At 35.4% G+C, this 25,321-nt stretch overlaps 1 protein-coding gene across 1 annotated transcript in view; it reads left to right on the top strand.

The window, feature by feature from the left end:
- ARHGAP15 (Rho GTPase activating protein 15) overlaps nt 1–25,321 on the top strand; it is a 678,200-nt gene that overhangs the window by 108,467 nt on the left and 544,412 nt on the right. The window contains exon 5 of the mRNA XM_052635885.1: nt 15,231–15,320. Coding sequence (XP_052491845.1) covers nt 15,231–15,320 — 90 coding nt within the window. The remainder of the gene's footprint in view (nt 1–15,230; nt 15,321–25,321) is intronic.

Below are 25,321 nucleotides of genomic sequence, written 5' to 3'. Positions count from 1 at the left end.
TGCCCTCAGACAAGGTGAAGTTATGTTGATTCGATATTATGCTTTCCCTCTGGGTTCAGATTCTCACCTCTAAAAAATACTTTCCTTGGAAGTTCCCACTATCTTTTCAGCTTTTCAATTTTAAAGGTAAGTTTAAAAAGAAGTATTTTATCCAGCACTTTTCATTGTTTTTGGTGGGAGAGTTGATCCAAATAGCATAGTTTCTCATTACAATCTACCTCACTTTCATTTAAATATGCATTTGGTTAATCAAGTTTGTGCTATTTATATAAGCCTTGGTGGGAAAAGACTTCATAAGAATATGTATTGAAATCCTACAATGAACAGCTTGCTCGTTAGGGCTACATATAAGGCATAGAGATATAATCAAGATAGTCTTTGCTTTATAGCTGTCTCTGCCAAAAAAATAGGATGAGATGAAACAAGAAACATAGGAGAGGTTTTTTTTTTTTAAACATTTAAAGGAAGGAGAGCTCACATCTGTGAAAGATTTGAATTAGGCCTTGAAGGATGGTTATAATTTCAGTATGAGGAGATTTGTGGGCAGGGAAAATTCCAGCGGAGTCAAAAATGAAATGAAATGAAAATGAACAATGGTATGAAACTGAAAATGGGCAAGGTCTGTGTGCTAAAAAGAGAAATGAGTTTTTTTTAGTTTGGTTGGAAGATAGGATAAAAGAAAATGATTGAGAAGACTGCCATGGATTGAGATTTGCTACCAGGGGCAGCTCTTTAATAAGGTGTGTCTGTATGCTCCAAACATTTTCACCCTAGAATAATCTCTCATAGCTCTTCTTTTAACAAATATATACTGAACAGCAATATCACCCAGGTGTTATTTGTTTTAAAATGACTGGTACTGTAATAAGGAAGAGACAAGAGAAGAATTAATTCTTCTAACTTCAATTCATTTAGTCCAAGAGCAAAAACTTTTGCTTCAAAAGCAGCTACAGTATTATTTAATTCATCTGGAGCCAGAGACATCCTAAAGAAACAAAATTTGTCAGTTTGATTTACCCTTTGAGGCCTTGGATCATATCCCTTTCCATTTTTCAGGTACACTTATCTACTTTTGTACCACCAAAGTATTTCAGTTGGCTCCTGAAATTCAATTGCAGCTTTCTTCCTGTGTACCTTCCATACTTTGTGATTTTAGAGCATCTGCCTGATATGGGGTAGACCTTGGACTATAGCTATGAGATCTGGCAAATATGCACTGCTGGTTAAAATATATATATATGGATTACTTCATGAGGAAGAAGCTGTGTAATTTAGAGAACTCATTCATTTATTTATTTTATGAACTATTAACAGCTCCTAACAGGTGTCATACTATGTGTTATTAAACCCTAGAGATATCTAGATTATTAATATATGATCCCTACTCTGCAGGTGCTTATGTTTCAGTAGGGGAAACAGAATCATACTTAGGTTTATTATAATAGAATATGACTAACATGATAAAGAAATATAAGAAAACATGCTGGGGAACCATAGGTCTAGCTACAGGTAGTCCTTTCCCAAGGAAACTGTGGTGCTGAGTAATGCTCAGCTTATGTATCTCTTCATGTATTAATTCTGCAAATATCACTGAAGGTGCTCAGTATTAAGCCATTATTCTAGGTATTATGAAAGATACAAAAATGAAACAAACTCAGATCTGTCATTTGAGGGCCTGGAAAGAAATAGAAAGCACACCCATAAGTCAAGTAATTATAGTGAAAAAGCGGACTTAAAATTACTCCAGAATGGCATGGACATGGGCATGAGTTAGTTTTATGGTAAACAAGTGGAGAAAGAGATTGCCTCCAGTTGAAAAGGGTTCTAAATATATCCACACAGGAAGTGAAATTTGAGGACATTTCTGAAGGCTGAAGAGGATTTCAGTGCAGGAAAAGGGGGGAGAAAGACACCTCACCTGGAAAGAAGGGAGTGAGCAATGATAAAATATGGGAAATCAATTCCTTAATTTATTTATTTTCCAAATATTATTGATTTCTTGTATTGCTCCACATACTATGCTAGTCATTGATCTTAAAAATATTTCTTGGTGGTTCCGAGGCCTAGGGTGTATATTCACCATTACAGACTGTTTTGTGCAGACTATTAAACCTTGAACCGGATTGTGAGAAGAGGTGATTTCATTCTGTAGGCCCTGTGGAGCCCTGTATCATTAATATCGTGTTGGCCAAAAAAATATGTTATCTGAGAAACCTCAACAAATCTTTTGGCTGACTCAATACTGTGTGTGTATATGTGCTAAATTGCTTCAGTTGTGTCTGGCTCTTTGCAACCCTATGGACTGTAGCTCTCCAGGCTCCGCTGTTCATGGGGATTCTGCAGGCAAATCCTGGAGTGGGTTGCTGTGCCCTCCCCTAGAGGATCTTCCCAACTCAGGGATGGAACCCACGTCTCTTATATCTCCTACACTGGCAGGTGGGTTCCTTACCACAAGTGCCATCTAGGAAGCCCCAACTACTGCATATCCTCAAATTAAGAGAGAGTTTTCAGGAACAGTTTGGGGGAATTAAGTTTTGGGTTTTTTTCCTACAGTTAAAATATGAAGACTTGTTAAACTATCTGAAAAACCTATTCTAAAGATCTATGAAATGGATGAGAGCAATAAGGCCTGTGCTGGTACTGATAAAGATTATAGCAAAACAGCTAAATCTGTCATCATTACGGCCCAATGCATTTAGTAGATCACAGGACATCTTCTCCCTCAAAATATACATTAATATTCTCCCATGACCTGATCTTTTAGCAGTCTGGTCATTTGTAAAGAAGTCCTCATACAAAGAAAGCAAATAGGGTGATTCATCTAAGAAGAGCTGAAAAATACGCTGTGGCCCAAACATGGGTATATCAGCACATCAGTGGGCACCAGTTCAAACAGGGAGGTATTTTCATGTGATGCCAGAATATGTGTTCAGTGTGGCACCTTACTAAAACAAATACATTGTGAAAACTTTATTTCTGATTAGGAAGTATCTCATTTCCACATCCACCCAAAATCAGCCCAAGTGAACCTTATTTCCTTTTATATTTATCACATGATACTCAGAAAACTTAGTACCAACTTTGACATAAATTCTGAAGTATTATAAGCATTTTAGGGACCATTTCTCCCCTCAAACCATACAGTTATAAAGCCAGTTGTTCAATATGGAAACTACATGTTGACTGTGTATGTAACTTGGATTTTTTGGCTACTTTTGTTTTTCACTTTACACTGCACTAATATTTCTAATCAGAGGCAAACACTGGCAAATTTTACTTCTAATGACAGAAAACTTTTCCAAGGCATTTAATAAACTATTAACGTTTTTAGACCAGTCATTCAGCCATAACCTTGAAAGCAAAAAAAGAGTAATATGAAAGCCTTCATTAAAATAATTTGTTTACTTTTTCTTAATATTGTTTACTTCCATTGCAGATAATGAGCATAAACATTAATTAAATAATGCAATATATTTAATGTTCATTCACTGTAGCATGACTTTAATAACAAAGTGGACTTATTTATGGGAGTAAAATGATGTGATTTAGCAAAAAGATGAAAACAGTTTTAGTCAGAAAGCTATTCATGAATTATTGAGTATTCTGTACAAAATGAATATGGAATTATTTTATCTTTGTAAAGTGAGTGTTAAGCCCTTATTCGGATCCCTGCTCAAAAAAATAATAAAAACAGAGGTGTATACAGTAGATCTACCAACCTTAGCATAACAAAGCCATTTAAAATCTGTGATTAATGTCTTAATTCTTGTAATAATAGTGCTCTGGCAAAGTCAGCGTGGTTCATCTTGGGGGCAGATTATTAGTACAGCCATTGATTGCACTATCATATGGTCTCATCATACATTTAAAAATTAAAAGAAAAAAAACAGTCCAAAATCTGGAGGATGACAGGTGGGTATCAAAGAAAGAAAAGAAAAGGAAAAATGAATTCTAGTATCTGATTAACACAAACTCTGTAAGGAAAAAATGAAATCAAGTGATCGATATTACTATAAATGAGGCCATGTTCTCTGGTTATAATTTTCCCAAGATTTGGCCATTAACCACAATAAATTCTGTATCTTACATAATTTTTAATAACCACAAAAATCTATGAAATTGATAGGATGCTTTATAAATGGATAATAGCTTACTGTCCAATAAACCTCACCTTAGGCTCTTTCAGAAAACTATTTTAATTATGAAGCTTGACTCTCTGTGGTTTATCATTTTGGTCAATGTAATACATGTGATTTAGAGCTTACATTTCCCTAAGATGAAGTGGACTTACTCTACAGTGCATTTTAAAATTTACTGAATGTATGTATTTATTCTTCCTTTAAAATTCACTCCTAAATTGAAATGCTCTGGGAAGCAGTATACCATATTAGGTAGAAATAGGAGCCTCTAAGTCAGACCACCTGGGTTAGGAATCCCAGATTCACATTTTATTTGTTGCTAAAATCTTTGATGTTTCTACTGCAGTTTGGGGTTAATAAGAGTACCTACTTCCTAGAGCTATTGTGAGATTGTGTGAGAAAATCGATGTAGCATGCCTAGCACAAAGCAAAGATAATACATATATTTATTATTATTGTCATTATTATTATTACATACAGCAATAGAGCATAGTGGTTAAGAGAACAGACTTTGGAACCAGAACTAGATTCAAACACAAAAACTGCCACTTAATAACTATACATTAAAATCCTTGTCTTAATCTTCTGAACAATAACATAAAGATATTTCAGGTAAAAAAAAAAAACCACACTACTCACTGTCCAAAAACAATTCAGAATTTCTTCAGAACTTCATTTCTTATTCATCAGTCAGTTCAATTGCTCAGTCGTGTCCTACTCTTTGTGACCCCATTTACTGCAGCACTCCAGGCCTCCCTGTCCATCACAAACTTCCAGAGTTTACTCAGACTCATGTCCATTGAGTCGGTGATGCCATCCATCCATCTCATCCTCTGTTGTCCCCTTCTCTTCCTGCCTTCAATCTTTCCCAGCATCAGGGTCTTTTTCAATGAGTCAGTTCTTCGCATCAGGTGCCCAAAGTATTGGAGTTTCAGCTTCAGCATCAGTCCTTCCCAGTGAATATTCAGGACTGGTTTCCTTTAGGATGGAGTGGTTAGATCTCCTTGCAGTCCAAGTGACTATCAAGAGCCTTCTCCAAGACCATAGTTCAAAAGCATCAATTCTTCAGTGCTCAGCTTTCTTTATAGTCCAACTCTCACATCCATATATGACTACTGGAAAAACCATAGCTTTGACTAGACAGACCTTTGTTGGCAAAGTAATGTCTGCTTTTGAATATGCTATCTAGGTTGGTCATAAATTTTCTTCAAAGGAGCAAGTGTCTTTTAATCTCATTGCTGCAGTCATCATCTGCAGTTATTTTGGTGTGAGTGATTTTGGTATGAGTGATTCTTACTCATACCATAGGCCAAAACAAATATTCCTGGTCAGTTTTCTGCTGCAGGGTGCTTGAGCCATCTCTCGGTTCTGTCATCCCCTAGTAGCTATTGAAGGAAGGTTAAGACAGCATAGGCAAGTCTGCAAGCTGTGTTAAAGCTGTGAGCTCAGAAGCTTCTCGCATCGTTCTCACTCGCATTCCAGTCATGAGAATGAGTAATGTGGCCACAGGTTGGTGTAAAGGCGGATAGATAAAATGCAGCCTCTGGATGTTTGAGCTACTTCCCAGAGGAAAGTCTAGACTCTTGAAGAGGGAGCACTGCACACATTTTAGTGGAGAGCTACCTTTCCCTTTCATAGGAAAGAAATACCCATTGTCTCAGTCCTGATTCTCTAGAAAACAAAGCCAAAAATAAGTACCCGTGCTTCTATTTGGGAGGCATGAGCCCAGGACACAGAGAGTAAAGTAAAAAGGAAGTGAGGCAGGAGATGATGGGAAAGGGTAAAGAGGATGTGTTATCATTCTGGCTACCACTCTACACAGAGCCTCAAAGAGACGCTGGAGAGGGCTACTGGGCAGGTACACCACAATTTTCAGAGAAGCTGCAAATAAACTGGAGAGAGCATGAAGCAGACTGTAGGAGGAAAGGATGGGGTAGGAGAAGGAATTATCAGCCAGGTTTCTTCCCATTTCTTGCTTCAGTTCAGGTCAGTTCAGTCACTCAGTCATGTCCAGCTCTTTGCGACCCCGTGAATTGCAGCACGCCAGGCCTCCTTGTCCATCACCAACTCCCGGAGTTCACTCATTCTCATGTCCATCGAGTCAGTGATGCCATTCAGCCATCTCCTCTGTCGTCCCCTTCTCCTCCTGCCCCCAATCCCTCCCAGCATCAGGGTCTTTTCTCTTCGCATGAGGTGGCCAAAGTACTGGAGTATCACCCAGTGTCTACTCCCTGTGTTGTGTATATCCTGGACACACCCTTATGACTACTCAGAAAGTCAGAGCCTATCCCCTGTAAAGCAGCATTTCATCCAGATCTAGAGGTGGTAGGGAGCTAAACGTCTGTCTGTACCTTAGCAACCGAGAGGGCCTTGTATTCCAAGAAGGTGTCTAGACTTCCGCAGGAAGTGGGACCATATGGGCCCAAGCAGGACTGGCCATCTACAGGGACAGCTGAGGCCAACTGAGTGAATGAGAGTCTAAGGAGGGAATCTGAGGGGCTGCTGGAGGCATCAAAAATATGCCCAAACTACTCACATTGCAGCATTAAATAGTTTTTATGTAATATAAATGTAAGGCAATATAAGCATGCAACAAACATGGAAGCTTTTATATTTATTCTTGCAAGGTTTTGATTCAGGATAAATACAATAAGTTCTTCTTGAAAGGAGAGAATACTTTCTCCTCAACAAACAAAGTAAACAAATGTATAACACTCTAGTGCTCCAGATCACTAACAAGGCTTTGCTTTTCTCAAAATCTGGTTTGATTTGGTCTTGTACTGAAGAAATTTCACTGGAGAAACAATTTCAGCTATTATTAACACCATTTATATTCATATACATAAAACTCACATCTTACAATCAAAGTATCCACTTCTATGTTGACAGCAGCCATACTTTAGACATTAATAAGATCAGGTATCCATTCAGCACTCTTTCCTAAATCATTTTGCCAAAATGAGAATTTATAAGTGAGTTTTATCCTCCTGCATGATTGATTTTCCAGAAACAAAACCAGTTATGTGATAGAACTTAATTCCTTTAAACAGATTTGGTGTTTCATGTTTCAAACTGATAAGGACAATCTGAGTCTATATTCTGGAACAGCAATTAATCCAAAATAAAAAATGGTAGCTAATAACCTGTTTCATAAAACCTGAGCCTTGTCTTTTTTTTCAACCACGTCTAGTAATAAGGGTATGAGAATGAGTGGCCCAATGATTTGTTGCCCACACACATGCCCAGTCTTCATCATGGAAAATGCCATCAAGCAAAAGAGCATCTGACCTTTGATATTTCTTTAATATACATTAAAAGCCCTCAAATATCTCATAAAGAAAAATGGGAACTTAATCCCAAGTGTTTAAGTCAGGGAAAAATATATTATGGAGAGAATATGCTGTCCACTATTATTGGTAAATGGTAAAGATGGACTAAGAAATAATAAAAATCAGAAGTGGACAAAACCTAAGGTCAATTTTTAATAACTTTGCCCTTTCCAGCAAAGAGCTTTTTTATGTTTTATTGTCTAGAAGAAGTAACTTTTAAATACTTCTATTTAAATATTTTAAAAATCATTTATATTTTAAGTTTACCCAGAATAAATCTATGTACACTTTTAGACTTAAATTTATATTTAGTCAATTTTTAAAAGTACTTTTTATAATGACGTACAATGTGATACGTTGGCATCATGTAGTTTAGCAGACTTTTTCATGTGTTTTATAGCTGTAGAATCAGAAATGCTTTCTATTAAAGGATTCTTTAATTTCAGACTTCTGGAATAAAATCTTGATTGTCTTCCAAATAAATTCTGCAACTTTTTTGAACAACTTATTCCAATATTTAACAATGCTGATAATTTCCCCCTCTAATAAAGCCTAGTCCCTAAAGTTGTTCTCCAAGCCTAGGTCTTTTCACTTTAAATTTGTAAAAATGAATGATTGATTAAGATCATTTTTATATAGCCCTTCATTTAGTTAGTTTTCTTTTCTTGAGGTGGATATTTTTATTTGCTAGACTTTTATCTAGCAAATAAATAGCGAATAAATAAAGAGACTTTTAATCTCTTTAGCTTTCTCTGGCATACTTTAAAATTTAGCCCAAATCTCTATCATTTGCTTCAATTTTGCTATAATATTAGCTCCTATTAAAGGTCAGTATAAATAAGACGATTGTATTTTTATGTCAAGTATTTCTCATTTTATAAACTAAAATTCTGAGGTGTATTTTTAATTTTATTTATTAATATATTGGAATGAATCTGGAAATTTTCTGTTGCAGGTTTCCAGTTTGTAAATTGATTGAGCAGTTAACAGATTTCTGTTTAGGGCTTATTTGGGGCCACTTTGCTAGATTTTAGGAAAACAAAGATTTATAAGACAAATCCAACTTGTTTTGGAACTGGAGGAAAGAGACAAGTCAGAAAGTGGTTGTAATATGTGGATATGTCCAAAAAAGTGTGTTTCAGAGTAGGGAGAATGGTGAGGAGTGAGTGACTGTGCCTACAGAGGTGGAGGGGAGCCTCATGTAGGTTATTTTGGAGTTATGTCATGAAATGGAGCAAGATTATGGCAGATGGCAGGCAAGGAAAGTGGTTGAAGAGAGAAATAAATGTGTTCCAGATGAAAAGGGGTGCATGTACACTCAGATCCCCATGTAGAGAGTCGTGAAAGCATGCTGCATTTCGGAAACTGCCTAGACTTCAGCAATGCTGGCATAGAGAAGGAAGACGGATGAATGGAATTGAGAAGGTGGTTGGAGGATAATGGAAAGAAGCATATATATTCTGCTACGGTCCTCATGCGGAGAGTTGACTCATTGGAAAAGACTCTGATGCTGGGAGGGATTGGGGGCTGGAGGAGAAGGGGACGACAGAGGATGAGATGGCTGGATGGCATCACTGACTCGATGGACGTGAGTCTGAGTGAACTCTGGGAGTTGGTGATGGACAAGGAGGCCTGGCGTGCTGCGATTCATGGGGTCGCAAAAAGTCGGACATGACTGAGTGACTGAACTGAACTGAACTGAAGGTATTTGTACATTATTCTGTAGATAATAAATTTTCTCGAAGAAATATTTTTGAGATTTATATCTTAGGAAAAAAAAATTCAAAACACAGAGAATGAATTGAAATGGTTTTTCCTGCGATCAGAAGAAACAGCATGGAGAGGAATTCAGATGGGAGAAAATAATAACTCAAACTAGACTGTGACCTCGTTCTGGAATTTGTGGCTGTTGATGTAAAGCAGAGAATTATGCAAGACAACAAAAAAGACACAGATGTGTAGAGCGGACTTTTGGACTCAGAGGGAGAGGGAGAGGGTGGGATGATTTGGGAGAATGGCATTGAAACATGTATACTGTCATGTAAGAATCAAATCACCAGTCTATGTCCGAAGCAGGATACAGCATGCTTAGGGCTGGTGCACGGGGATGACCCAGAGGGATGTTGTGGGGAGGTAGGTGGGAGGGGGGTTCATGTTTGGGATTGCATGTACACCCGTGGTGGATTCATGTCAATGTATGGCAAAACCAATAGAGCATTGTAAGGTAAAATAAAGTAAAAATAAAAAGTTAAAAAAAAAGAAAGAAAATAAGGATAGTAAAGGAGGTAAAGAAATGATTAGGCAAGATGAGCAATAGAGAAAGGGGGGCAACTCTGAGAAGACAGTGATTTCACAGAGTTGTCTGTGCTACATCCTAATGATAGAAAATAGAGTTCTGGGGACAAGAAACCACCAGGACGTTAGCATGTTTATAAGTGATGGATCAGATCATAGGCAAGAGCAAAACCCGAAGGATGCTTGTAAGCTGTGAGAAATAATAAAGGTCTAGAGCCATAAACCAAGGATTACTAACATTTGAGAAATGGGTTTCCCTGGTGTTTCAGTTGGTAAAGAGTCCACCTGCAATACAGGAAACCAATGGCAATGTGAAGACCCAAGTTCAGTCCCTGGGTCGGGAAGGTCCCCTGGAGAAGAACATGGCAGCCCACTCCAGTGTTCTTGCCTGGGAAACCCTATGGGCAGAGGAGCCTGGCAGGCTACATTCAATGGGGTCCCAAGAGTCAGACATGACTTAAAAACTAAACCACCAGCACCACCAAGAAACGGGATGAGGAAGTGAAGTCAGTGAAAAAAACCAAGCAAGCAAACAAACAAACAAACAAAAAACAGAGAAGGCAATGTATAAAAAGTGAAGAATTTGGAGAGAAAATGTCTTAGCTTGAGAGACAAAGAGTTTTAAGGAGAAGGGCCAACAGCATTTCATATTACAGAGTTCAGCTGGAATCTTTAGAGGTGAGAAAGCATCAGACTATTTCTGTTGACCTTAATGGTTAAGATACTGTGAAGAGGATGGAACAAGAACAAATAGAGAAAATAACTACAGGAAACTCTGAAGAATCCTGGTCATCATGGAAGGAAATGGGTGAGATTGAGAAACTGTGAAGTTGTGGCTTAGTGCTTGCTTTCTTCTGTGTGTGTTTTTTTTTTTTTTTTAAGCAAAAGTGACCTCAGTGTGATTATAGGCTAAAGGATATAGTCTACTTGAGAGAAACTAAGGGATGTGATTGGATGGAAATAAAAACTACAGAGGAAAACCCTTGGGATGAAGACTGAGCGTCTCTCCCCCTGAGGAAAAGCAGGACATGCCTTATGTTCGTGCACTGTACGGCACTGGCAGCCCAGGTGCTTTTGGTGCTCATAAGTGTCACTGTCTTGCTCAGACATGGGAGTGCATTAGACATGGGGACGAAAGTCATAGACCCGGCTCGAGAAGTCTGGAATCCAGAAGTGAAAGTGGGAAATGAGGAAACAAGGAAGAAATAGAATGCGTTAATTCTTATTTTTGGACCTAAAAAGGATGTTAGGTGGGCTAGTAGGAGAAAAGGATAGGTATGGAATGGAGGCAGTGTTCAAGGACTTGGGATTTGGAGTCAGATAAAAATGAATCCATATCTCAGCTGAGACCCTTATTAAGTGTATGAGCTAATGCAATAAAGTTAACCACTCTCTGCCTGAGTTTCTTCACATGTCAATTAAAGGCCATGTCGTTAACTTCACAAGATTGTTGTAAGGAAATAAAGAATTTGATATAAAACTTTCAGAGAGAAGACGTATAGAATATATTCTGTTTGTTCATTTTGATTACACAGACTAACTACGAAAGTGGGGAGAATGGTGAATGTTCTAGCACAAGAGCTCTATGACCTCTGTGAATTATGAGTAAGCCATTTGGTGGGATAACTTGAAAAAAGTAAACTTTAGGAGAGAGGTGCCATTCAAAAAATAGGAACTGACTAGGAACACATAAAAATTCTGCAAAGCATTCATAACATTAGTCTTGGCAATGATTTCCGGGGTATGTTAAATGTCCTTATCACAATGATAGCGATGAAAGTGTCAAAGAGTCAAAAGCCCAGCTTAAGTAGATGGCCATTATTTGCAATGTTACTATATTGAGTAGTCAAGTCATTTCTATAAATTTGAGGAATATGAAGGGGATTGTAGAAGAAAACGTGGATGAGAGACTGGAGTGAATCATCAAATGATGGAGAGAGAGGGGCAGGTTGAATTGCCTGCTGAATCAGGACACAGATATGGACATGAAAGGAAGTGAAATCCAGGGCATGACACTGGGAGAACACACAAAGGTCTGCAGATTTCAGTAACCTCAAAACCAAGCATGACAGGGTGGGAGTAAGAATGACTCAGAAAGCAGGATTTGTTAAGCAAAAGGCAGAATGAAGATTATTAACCAGGGAGAAAAGGTGAAGCAGTGAGCTCATGAAGAACATAAGATATGGGTCAAAGTCATATGAGTGAGCACTAGGAGGTGACTAAGAGTAATGGACAGAGCAAGCAAAGCAAACACTCACAAAGCAAAGACTGCTTAACCAGTAAACCAAATATAAGCCCTAACTGGTATAAAATTAGAAATTTTCAAGTGCCCAAACCTTCCTTCCAAAGCACAAACCCTAATTGCACTTTGGTATTGGAGAAGGCGATGGCTCCCCACTGCAGTGCTCTTGCCTGGAAAATCCCACGGACGGAGGAGCCTGGTGGGCTGCAGTCCATGGGGTCCACAAAGAGTCGGACACGACTTCACTTTCACTTTCACTTTTCACTTTCATGCACTGGAGAAGGAAATGGCAACCCACTCCAGTGTTCTTGCCTGGAGAATCCCAAGGATGGGGGAGCCTGGTGGGCTGCCATCTCTGGGGTCACACAGAGTCAAACACGACAGAAGCGACTTAGCAGCAGCAGCAGCAGCGTTTTCATTTATGAATTTAGTAAATATTCAATGAACAACAGTTAGTTACCAGACATGGTTCCATATATTGGAAAAATAGTGGAGGAAAAGGCAAGCAAGTTCCCAGCTCAGGGAATTAAATTCTAGTGGGAGAAAAACAGACAGCATAAAACTATGTGTATTAATTCAACTAGGAACAGATCTATGGTGAAATTAAAATAAGTAGGTAGAGAGTAATCAGTAATATTGGAATGCCACTATTTTATATAAGACAGTCAGAGAAAAGACTTCTGTCAAGGTGACATTTAGCTAGGATCTGATGGAGAAGGAGTTGGCCATGTGAAGATTGGGAGGTATTCCAGGTAAACAGGTGGTGTAAAAACCCAGTGGGAAGATCAAGTTTAATAGAGAAAGACAGAAACAAGATCAATATGTATGTACTAGTCTAGTGAGAAAAGCCTCTCTTTTCCCTAAATGTTTCATGTTTTAACATGAATATGATCACACTGTATATTCAATTTTCAAGGACAACACGATAGTTAAAAACAGACTCGAAGGGGCACTGCTAACATTCAAATACTGGCTCCTCCTTTCCTATGTGCGTTACCTTGGGAAAGCTTACCAAACCATTCTGACACATTTTCTTACCTGTAATATGATAATAATAATAGTACTTACTTCATACAGGTGCAATAAAAATTAATAGCCATAAAACACATAGAAAAATGTTTGGCCTATAAAAAGTGCTTCTTATGTAAAATCTTTTCATTTTTTTTCTTATTGCATTATGTGGGAAAGATAGTCTTTTTTCTTACATATGCTTATTGATGATTATTTCTATTGGTTCTGAGTGTCCCATAATTCAAGTAACTGTAGAAACAGGTTGCACTTAATTTCTCTGTGTCATAAATCACAAAACATCATTATCATGCTTTAAGATTTTCCACAGCAGTGATCACCTGGGTTGTGGAGTATGGGAAAATAGTAGAAGTATTTCACTATCTGAAGCATTCATTAGAGCCATGCTCATCTTGATTAGTTTCCCATGGAATTACCTCCAAATAATAAAAGAAAGATACACTGTCAACTGATGCTTTGCCAACTGAATTTATCCTGAAGGAAAGTTGTGCTTGGCCTGTACAGTGTTTCCAAAAAATTTTTATTGAGTTGCCAAAAATCAAGAAAATCTCAAATTTTACTATTAAAAACGACTTATTTCTGGCTTCTTCTGAAAAATATCTACTGTAAACTGATAGAACATAGTAGGTAAGAGGCAAAAATTGTGAATAGATTTCTTATAACGTTGTTTTACTATTTTTCCATGATTTTATGCTTTAACCTTAAAGTTCATACTGTTAAAGATTATATAAAAATATTATAAGCTTTGTATACTAAAAACTTAAAGTATTCTATTGAAAATGGCTTGAGAAAATGGAACTTAATCTCTAGGAAAACCTGGAGTTCCAGCTCAGAACGTATAAAAATAGTTGGAATCTTTGAAATGTGGCTTTAAATAACTTTCTTTAAAAACAGTAAAGAAATTTTCCAGACAGGTAAGTTTTTATTTTAATGTTCAGAGTTATGCAGATTTAAAGTTATGTACATATGATGTACTTGAACTAAATGAAAATATGAAGAGACAAATATAGAGGACATTCCCATTAATTGATTATTATAAATTACTGAAGTAAAAACAGCATTTAAGTAACACCCACATTGTACTGTATAAAAGGAAGCACATGTCATAATCTATTTGATCTAAATTGAATTGACTAAATACAAATATATAAATATATATTACATTTATGTGTATAGTCTTAAAAGCCAGAAAAGTGGATTTTAAAAGCCATACAATTAATCTCTGAAGTTTATTATCTTTTCCTTTTTCAGCTTTCTTGAGATATAATTGACAAATAATATTGTGTAAATTTAAGGTGTATTGTACAGTGGTTTGATATACATGTACATTATGAAATTATTGCCACACTAAGATTAGCTACTAAAAATATTTTTCACCTCACATAGTTAACTTTCTGTGTGTGTGTATGTGCGGTTATAAATATTAAGATCTACTCTCTTAGTAATTTATAGTCACCATGCTATATATTTGATCCCCAGAACTTATTCATCTTATAACTGAAAATTTGTACCCTTTAGCAAATTTATTCTCATTACCCCAGTGCATGGTAACCACCCTGTTTCTATGGGTTAGACTTTCAGACTCTGCATATATCTGAGATCAAGGAGAATTTGTCTTACCTTACCTGACTTACATATATATATATATATATATATATATATATATATGCATATATTTATATATTATATATGGGCTTCCTTGGTGGCTCAGTGGTAATGAATCCACCTGCCAAACATGAGTTTGATCTCTGGGTGGGGAAGGTCCCTTGGAGAAGGAAATGGCAACCCACTCCAGTATTCTTGCCTGGGAAATCACATGGACAGAGGAGCCTGGTAGACTGTAGTCCACAGGATCACAAAAGAGTCAGATATGACTTAGCCACTAAACAACAAAGCAACAATATTATATATATATATATATATATATATATATATACACACACACACACATATATAAACATTTTCTTTATGCATTTATCCATTGATAGATTGATGGACACATCGTTTCCATGTCTTGGCTATTGTAAATAATGCTGCAGTGAACATGAGTGTGGGAATATCTATTTGAAACTGGAAAGGAGAAAGAAGAAAGCCTTTATGCCATTAATATATAGCTATTAAATCAATAACTTATTTTTTCTGACATGCATCACCAGTGTTGTGTGCTTTTTCTTCTTATTGCATTTTTGTTTACAGAAAACTGGGAACAAACCAGAAAGTGTGGATTTGTATGGGGCACATATTGAGTGGGCCAAGGAAAAATCAAGCAGAAAGAATGTCTTTCAGGTAAGAAGGTTACATACATTCAAATTGTTCCTATTCTTTCTAAATCTTAGCTCTCTTGGGTAATCAAAACAAGACTACCTTGTTAAGATGTGTTCATGAGCTTGAACTAGTTGTGCGGAGGTTATTGTGAAAAACTGGCTTCTCTTCCTGTCAAATTTTGGTTGTTGTTTTTCCCTGGTGATTGGTTGCTATCTAAACACAAAATGTTTATTGTGTGGTAATTAATTATATACCCAAAAGTCATTGACTTTTACAGTGTATTTGATAGCTGTTTGGGATTCAAACCTAGAATGCTTGGCTTATATAGATTTAGTGTAGGATTTTCAGATATAAACAAACTAAGATTCACTAATTATGATAAACTATTTGCATTCACTGCCATTCCTGCCTTCCAGTCATAAATTATATTTACCAGTGTAACTTGGGGGATGGAGAGAGCTGAACAGTTATAGAAATTAGTGTTTTCATATTATATAATTAATTTTTTGAAAAAATAACTGATTGATAATTTCAATCATGCTGCTTTGAAATGGAAAGAACCAGATGAAATCCTTCAAAGAAAGGAAATGGGAAAACAATATTTCATGTATGCTTCTACTAAAATTCCTTTGGCAATTAATAACTTCAGATTATAGAAGTTGATATTTTTTCTATATTTATATGACATTTAATTTATTTTTAGATATCCAAAGTAACCCAGAACTTTATAGGTTTGTTTTAGAATTTATATTATTTAGTAGGAACTAGATCATTATAATTATTGTATTAAATGTATTCTGAGACCATTTTAGCCCTTAAAGAAATATCAACTCTATTCTTAAATGCATCACTAAAATTAATGTATAGGGTCTTATAGAAGAATAGAGAAATGACATTTCTTATCTGATCTCTCATTGGGAAGAAGAAGCTGATTTTCAGTTTGTTTTTGCATTTTTCAGATGCTTAATCAGGTCTAGCCAAATAATTTGGACTCATAGTAATTAAAAAAACAAAAAAGCACTTTCAACATATTATGGAATAACTTATTTTTCCTGATTATAGTTGAATTCTGTTTAGGTATTCATTTTTATAGGGTAGAATTTTTGCTTTTGTTTTAACCCAAAGAATAGGAAGAAGAAAAAAAGGAAGGAAAGAAGGGAAAAAAAAGGAATAAAGTATAGAAAACTAAATATATTTGCCAAGAAATCAAGGGACTAAAACCAAAAGTGATTAGAAGGTGAATTTACAGAATCAAGAAGCAAAATTAAATTGTGCTTTAAAGTGAGGAATTGTAGATCAGTGGTATATTCTGTCTCCTAATTTCTTGTTTTTTTTTAATTCTGCTATAAATAAGAAAATTGATGTTATAATAACCTCTATGACAACATGGATAATTAGTATGGCTAGTTCTGAACTGGATAAGGTGAATTAAGGGGTTTAGTTTTATTATGTGTTGTTAGTTTAGCCATCCTAATTACCAATGTTGTAAAATAAAGATGTTAAAATTTGATATTGATATAATTCCTCGATAATTGAAACAAACCCTCAGAGTTGAATTAAGGAAGACTTTTTCAGTTTCTTCTGTTAACCTTATAGTTACATTAGATCACAAATGAGGATGATACTCAAATATGAATGATGTGTACAGGCTGTAAATAAAGAAGAAAAATATTCAAGTATAATTTTACATAGCTATGAACGTAATATGTATAGATACATATTTAAAACACCTATATTGATACTATGCATCATCCTAACCTTTTCTGAGTGTCACTAGCTACCTCTGTTATAATATTTTACTCATTTTTCATATTTCTGAATGTAGATACTTCCAAAAATATTAAAACTATTCTCATTTTATTAGCTTTCCAGAGGTGAAAATCTTACCAGCTAGTTTTGTTTGTAAGGTACCTGAGTAGCTCATGGGACTTCAGTTTCCTTACATCTAGGTTACCAGTTTTTATCTTGTACCCTTTAGTTTAGAAAAACAAGAAGTAATGATAAGGATGTTGTGAATAATAAAACTAAAGAAAGATTAAGATTTCATTTCCTGCTTCATTCTTTTTAGGATGAATCATGTGGTTTTCTTGTCATGCTGAAATCTTTTCATCACCTAAACACATAAGCTTAGGTAAAATTTACTAATTCCTATCCATAGTGGCAACACATGAAAGTAAGTCTTTTGAGAGGAACAATATAAATAGCTTTTATAGTTGTTAATGAAAAAACATCAGAAAGGATTTGCCAGAGAGCTAAATCTAGATGACTTGCATCAATATTTGATTAGGTACATTAGCTGGTATAACTCTCAAATGATCAGAATAAACATGATTATAGCTCAAAAACATGGTACTAAGGTATTGTTGGGTATGTGAGTGTGTGTGTCCAAGGGTTTCATTACCTACAGAATAATGAAGCATTTCTTCCTGACTGAAAAAGACCATCACAGCTTTAGCTGATGTGCTACATCAGAAATAGCTTTAGAATTCCAAGTTTGAATAAGGCATGGTGTTCAATCTCAGTCTATGAATTATAGATTACAGATATCTAATGACTATTGAGATTTTTGGTTCAAGAAAAATCAAAGAAGAGCAAAATTAGAAATAATTTAAAATTTGAAATCTGTCATGAAAAAGTTGATGGATTAGCAATTATATGCCACATAATTACGATGTCTCTAGAGAAGATGAACTTAAAATGAAGAGGAAAGCAAACAAAAAATCACATGCCTAAGATATGCTTGAAAGACTCAAAAGCAAACATTTGTGACACAAAGAATGGAAGGGTTTCATCCGTTTCCTTCGTATATGTCATTTGGATGTTTGAGTTGTTCATTTCCTTCTTTGTATTAAAAGTCAGATTTTTTCATAGTCTTATTAAAAACTCTTGATATAGATTCATTCTTATTTGATTGGTACATGACAGTATAACTGTGACAGCATTAATTAAGTAGATTTTTTATTCAGCTACTCTTAGTAAATCAGAATGATGCTCACTGGCTGAGTTCAAGAATATTTGCCTATTTTATAATAGAACAGTTTTTCCTAATTGACCTAAATAATAAATAACATATTTTTTAAATTATTAACAACTTCTATTATAAAGCATACCTAGACAAATCATAATGTATTTTAAAAGTATAACTGCATATAGATGTATGCATATATGATGTATATGTCAATGTGTAAATCCACATCTAATAGCTTGACATTAGGAAATAGAGTGATTCTTCCCATACACTTGTTCTTTCCACACAGTAACACTGAAAGACGTATTGCATCTATTAGAAAAAAAAAAAGGTCATACATATTCTGAACTAAAGTAGTAAATGTTCATTGCTGCTAACTTTTGTTCAATTCTTCGTTTAGCATAATTGTCAAGGACTGTCGCAAGTCTGATGTAGCTTCACAAAGCATTTAGCAACTGAATGATTTGAAATGAACTGTGGTACAAGTTTTCTTAGTTAAGTTAAGAGCAACACTAGGTCTTCATCAGGGAAAGAATGAATAAAAAGATTTATGTTCAAATCACATGTTTTAAACATTCCTGCTAAGTGCTAGTTTGCTCTTTGGTATTTAGCCTGAAATTTAAAGCACTGAGGATTAAAAGGATTACAACATAATCTTAAATAATCCTAAATGTCATTTACAGAGAGGGAGTTGTAATAACTAAATAAAACCATGTGAAAGGATGGCGGCAGTGTTGTCAGGCAGCATCTGTAACATGAGCGGTGCTTCTTCACCTTCTTCTCTTTCCTCACGGGTACATCAAGCATTTACAAAGCTTTTTTCACAGGACATTCAGTTGAGAAAATGGTTGCAAAACAATTTATAACAATAAGTAATTTTTAAACTTCTGATATCTTCTTGTTTCAAAGTAGAAGGAAAATTTTCACTCAGATTTCCTTCCTTCTTTTGAACATAAAGCTCTCTGAGCTAAAGGTTTTTAAAAGTCTGGGGCAAAGGAGTTCACGATATGGCTCTCAAATAAATAGATAATACGCCTCTAAAACGTTCCCAACCTCTAAGGAGCTGCCCCCTTGTTAAATATATGGTGGTCCCAAGCACTGTAATTAATCCCATGCCTTTTGACTCAGTACTAGAATAGTCTTTAATACTGTCATGTAAATTAATTTTGCCTCCCCCCAAAAATATACAAAGATAGAGACTATATCCTATACTGCTTTTCTAAACCATAAGACTGGATATACCTTTTAACCAGTGCTATGGTTACTATTAAGGCTAAAATTGAATTTTTAATAAAAACACAAAATTCACTGTCATATTTTTTTTTAAGAAATTGTGTACACTATTATAGGCTCTGCACTCCAAGATCATTTCTGAGTGTCAAATCCAGTCACTTTTTAAAATGAGTAAAGAATAGGAAATATACTATCTGTTTTCTTGGTCCTTTTCATTACAGCAGTAGGTGATTACTCATTTGAAATAATTAAACCTTTTCTTGGAGCTAGAAGTGACTAGGTCTCAGTTTTTCTGAGTTTGCTTTCAAATAAAACTAAAAATAAATGCACCCATAAACATGCAACAGGCTCATCTACACATTACATGTTTTAAATAAGATATTTTTACTCTTAAAGAAGTATGACCAATTAAAACTTTATCAATTGCCTGCTTTTAAGGCAGAAAAAATTAAATGACTCAAGATGAAAGTCTGTTTCCACCCCCGTTCTCACTACCAGTTTATTACCTCAACAAAAATCATGACCAAATTTCTTGGATCTGAGATTCTTTTTTTAATGTATAAAAATGTCTCAAGGGAGCAGGTTCTGTCCCTAGAAGTAAATCTCGGAATAGATTTATCATTAGTTGTATTTCTTTTGTGACTTTGGATGGAGTCTTCTGGCTATAATGTATATTCAACATATTCATGTAATATTGTCCATGGATATGCTTTACATTTAAACATAATTTGATTGCTCTTCCTGATCTGAATATGTCTTCGCTTAAAATCTTTAAGTACTACTTAAGTTTATTAATGCAAAGATAATTTAATAACATCTTGGAAAATGTCATTTTAAGCCAAAAGGAAAACTACTGGTATTTTGCTTTTATCCATTTCCTTCTGTTAAAACTGGTGGTTTAAAATAAATCTGAGCTTTTACCAATTTTCTCTTTCATTTTTCAATGCTTGTAGTTAGACTAAATGCAAAAGGATGATTCTTCACATTCATATATGCATTAGATTTCGAGTAAAGCTGGTTTCACTTTAGAGAATTACTCACAGTATCTTAAAAGGCATGGCATTAAAAATAAACCAGAGTAAGAGCAGCCTTAATGTCTCATACAGTTGTTTTTTTTTCCCTTTCTTGCTCGTCCCCAATCATTTTATCTACCTATTAGATATTCATCCATCATTCAGAAGGTGCAGGGGAGAGAACACAGGAGTCTAGGGACGTGTGTTCCAGTTTTGGCGATGCAGTTGTGACTTTAAGTAGAACCCAGGGTAGGATCCCTCCTCCAGCTTACAGCTTGTCACACCAAAGAAATGAGAGATAAACTTTTAACTCACCTGCCTCCTGTCTGTGTTAAGGTTAAAATGAAGCAGTCCTGTATTTGAAAGCAACTTCAGAAGATTGATTTTAATATAAATAAGACTTGGTTGTATTCATCATCTAACCACATCATCTCATAGTGATGATAGAGAACAGTTCCAGATGTGGATTTGGGAAGAATATGGGTAGGAGAGGCAGGTCTCTATGAAATACAATTCAGGGTCTCTGCTCCACATGTATTCCTTGTACTGCCTTGTGAACTTAACCAAGAGAAGGTGAAATGTACCGCTGAAAACCTCATCATTCGTTATCTAAGAATATATGTTCTCAAACTGAAATTATTTTTAGTATCCTAGTCTATAAACAAATATAATAATTTATGTAATATTTAATCAATGCAAGTTATTTAATTAATGTCATATCCCAGTTAACACTTTAAGAAAAGCATTTTTCCTGAAAAGCCTCTACCAAGTTACTAAGAGCATCTTGCGAAAGGGAACTTAGAAACAAGTGCAACTATGCCCCCAAATAAGAGACAATAGTAAATCTTCCTTTCTCCTGATGAGATACCAGGACATATTTTTTTTTCCCTGATTGAAGGGGAAGAGAGAATTATTTTTATGATTTTGACTTCATTTTGACCAGTGGGATTGCACAGAAAAATTTTGATGAATGCAATGAGATAATTTTTCATAATTGGGGACTTGATTTAAGAATATTAGCATATAGGGGTGTATAAATTTCACTGCAAAGGAGTCTGGAGGCAGGAAATAAAGATTGCAAGACCTCAAGGTAAGACTCAAAGAGTAAGTTAACAACCTGACTGATGAAAAGAGAAATAGAAACAAGTCCATGGATGGCAAGTAAATCCCTCAAATGAAAAACACAACTATTTGTTCAGCCCATGTTACTTGGGAACCACTGTCTTTTTTTTTTTTTTCCTGATTCATCTTTTCAGAAATAATAAATATGTCTGGAAAAAAAATAGGTATAATCTGAAGTATAGAGTTAAAATACTAATAGTGTGAGTGTGTCATAAAGAAACTAATAGGAAGCTTATGTTGACTGGTTATGCCATGAGGCTTGGTAGTCTAAGATATGGACTCTTTGCACAGCTTCTTTGGTATACTGTCAGAGGGTACAATGCTATCACACTTTCTTCATTTGTTTTTAAACTATCATCAGAGTAGAATGCTACTGGTTGAGAGTAACGATCAACAATAGCCACACTAGTAACTTTTAGTCCCAAATTAACCAAGAGAACCAAGATTTTAAGGTTCCAAAATAAAATTAAATTAATCAAAATTTTAAAAAAAAAGAAAAAAAATGTCAGTGTGGCTTCTTTTACTTATAATGTTTTAGCAAAAGGATAGGTGTGTGTTACCTAAAGGGCTGGCTCCATCTGCTCAAAGATAAGAGTTGTCCATTTGGAATAAATTGTAGAGTTTAGTTTGACACCAAGCTGAATGCAACATGCTGTTCTTCATTTGTTGACATCATGATTTACATCCCCTCCTCTTATGAAACTGGCTCTGTTTCTTGATGTTTTGGTCCAACTGGTGTGTTGGTCACTGAGCCTTACATGGGCTAACAGTGCAGTTTCCCATGATCACAGAACCAGAGTGTGGCTAGGTGAGTCACGTGGAATCAAACCTAGGACTTCATGACACCCACCTGAGCAAAAGCCACCACTGCCAATGAGGGATTTCATGGTATCAAAGCAGAATCATCAAGCGTTACTGTTTTTCCACTTGTAATTTTCACCTTGTTAAGTACAAAGGATTACATTGATCCTAGCAAGACAACATGTTCAAACAAACTGATTCCCTTTTTGTATCTGTTTCAAAGTTTTTATTTTGTATTTTCAAGGAGAGAAGCCATATTTATTTCACGATGAATATGGTGTTTTGTTTTTTTTTAATAGTAAGCAGACTTCTTCCAGAAGGAAGGATTTAATCCCTAAAGTTGGTACATAATATAGATGGGGTCAGTAGATGATAGCATATTTTTTAGCTTGTCCATAAGGATGACACAGGGTGAAATAAAATTGAGTACTTTTGGATAGTGTAGGATCACTGGCAGATAAATAGTTGATGTCATTCAATTTTTAGAAACAAGATAATGAGGCTGGATCTGAAGGCAAGAGAATATATATTCACAGCATTTATATACCATAAGCCACTGAGCAGGAGAAAAATCTGGGCAGTGGTGAGCATAACTCTCAAACCTCAGAGCAGTATTCAAAGCAGTATAAGAAAATAACAAAGCAAGCGTCCATAAACAAAGGTTTGAAATATACACAAGGACAAAAAATAACCTAGGTTAAAAATGAAAAGAAAATGCCAGTGTTCATACAGAACTGGAGAAGCCACTTGTAGAATCTATGCAGTCTCTTAATATATGAGGTAAATATGCTACTAAAAATTTAGTAGAAAACAAATATTCAAAAGCAAAGCTATGAACACTCCAGGACAGTTAAAGATTCTCGGTATTTAAAGAAGAGAGGAGGCTGCTCTTTTATCTTAACAAAACAGGATGTTGAGAGATGACCTAAGTGAAAGGATGAAATCAGATGCCTGATGCCTGGGAGGAATCAGGAAGGAAGCTGTTTAAACTGTTTTCAGATAACAGATCAGTACGCTATGCGGTGATTTGACCAAGGAAGGGGCATTCACTTTTAAGGAAGGTTTAGATGAATTTCTTTTTTAATAGAAAGCTTGGCCTTCATCCTTGGCCTTCATCCCACCAGTTTGCCTAACATTTTATTTCCAGCACTAGGAGAAATTCTAAGTCTGACTTCCTTGGTGAACATGTGCAAACCAAAAAAATTTACAGTGGGAAAATTAACAAATGGTGCAAACAGCTCAAAAAGGGAAAGAAACACTGACATTGAGGATTCTTTTCCCAAGTAATATAGACCTTGATAATTTGGGGGGGATTTTTAAAAACTTGAATTTGAACAATGCTTCGTTTTTCTCACACCCATGACCATGTAGAATACAAGTTTCTGGTATTTGAGATCTGTGATAGATTTTAAATCAAATCATGCAAAGGGTGGTTTCAAGTACGCTCTTCTGATGTGTAGGTTGTCCTGATGAGGGTGGCAGGAAATTATGTGAAACCCTTCTCTTTTGACAGCTACACTAGAACATTTACAACCACAGATGTTATTTGTCCATCAGAAAAGAAAATATTTGTTTCAAGCCACAGGCATTTCTACCACGACATCAAATAAAATTCGACAGCAATTTAATGTTTAATGTGTAAGAAAATAAATATTTTGGGGGGCTGTAATTCTAGAAAGAAAATAGATCCCACAAAATATAACTAGTGACATGAAAAAAAAATGGCTGGCCTCATTATGAACAAATCTTTTACTAAAGTAAGGATTGTTCTATTATTAACATAGAAAATCTTAGATGGAGTGCACGGAATGCTGCATTATTCATAAAAGCATTGCTGCCATCTGGTGGCGAGTTGGCGTTTCAACACTAACTTCGCTGATTTGATTTGGCTGGGTGCTCTGGCGAGGCATTCAGTGGAGGGCTCTCTTTATGGAATAATTAAAATACAAACCTGAAATACCATGGCCCATACGCCATTCATCTGATGGCAGTCCTTTCTCTGTCCTGTCATGGAATGCAGGGTTCAGGGGAGTCAATGACATACTTGTGTGATTTTTATCCTGAACATGAAAGTGTATTTTCCATGACTTATGTAAGGAAGTTACTCTTGGCTGTTATTGACTGATGAATTTTATCAACACTCATTTCTGTTAGAAAATAAATATGTAGTCAAATATTAGGAAGATTTATTGAATCTAAATATATACTGTATTGCTTAAATAAGAATGTATGTGAGATACTGTAATCCCTCTTTTGGATCCAAACATGAATTTTTTTTAAGTTACCACTCACTGAGTTTGATTTTGGAAATAACATAATTTACAGCGTCAAAAGAGAGAAATGTGTAGGGCTTCATAAAATTCAACATTTCTTCCCAGTCATTCGATTGTTATATTGAATAAACCTGATTAATTGTTAATGACTCAGAGACTTATGAAGTCATCTTTCTTCATGAATTTACAAATTAAATGACAAATACTCAGCTCATGCTACACTTTTTAAATAAAAAATAATATAGTTACAATGTAATTTAAGAAATTTTGATGGTTCTTGAGCAACAGTGCATTAACACATTCTTAATCAGAAGCAATGAGATTATCTTTGCAACTTCAGGGTATGTTCTAAGTTTCTAATAACTATAGAATGCCTCATTGTATGCAATGAGACTCCTGATCAATAAAGTGGATATTTATATAGATCACAAGTCTTTGAAGAGTATAGGAAATAATGAGTTAAAATTACCCAAGGAGGAAAGTTGAAATTCAATCCTGAATTCTCAGGGATGATATTTAATAGTTAATACTCAATTTTTAGCAGATATTTGCCTACATCTTTAAACAACCTTATAATTTAGTAAAAGTCAGGTAACAAAATGCCATTGCACT

This window comes from Budorcas taxicolor, chromosome 2 (genome assembly GCF_023091745.1).
Source record: "Budorcas taxicolor isolate Tak-1 chromosome 2, Takin1.1, whole genome shotgun sequence".
NCBI classification, from domain to species: Eukaryota; Metazoa; Chordata; class Mammalia; order Artiodactyla; family Bovidae; genus Budorcas; species Budorcas taxicolor.
This window is presented reverse-complemented; position numbering and strand designations above follow the sequence as displayed.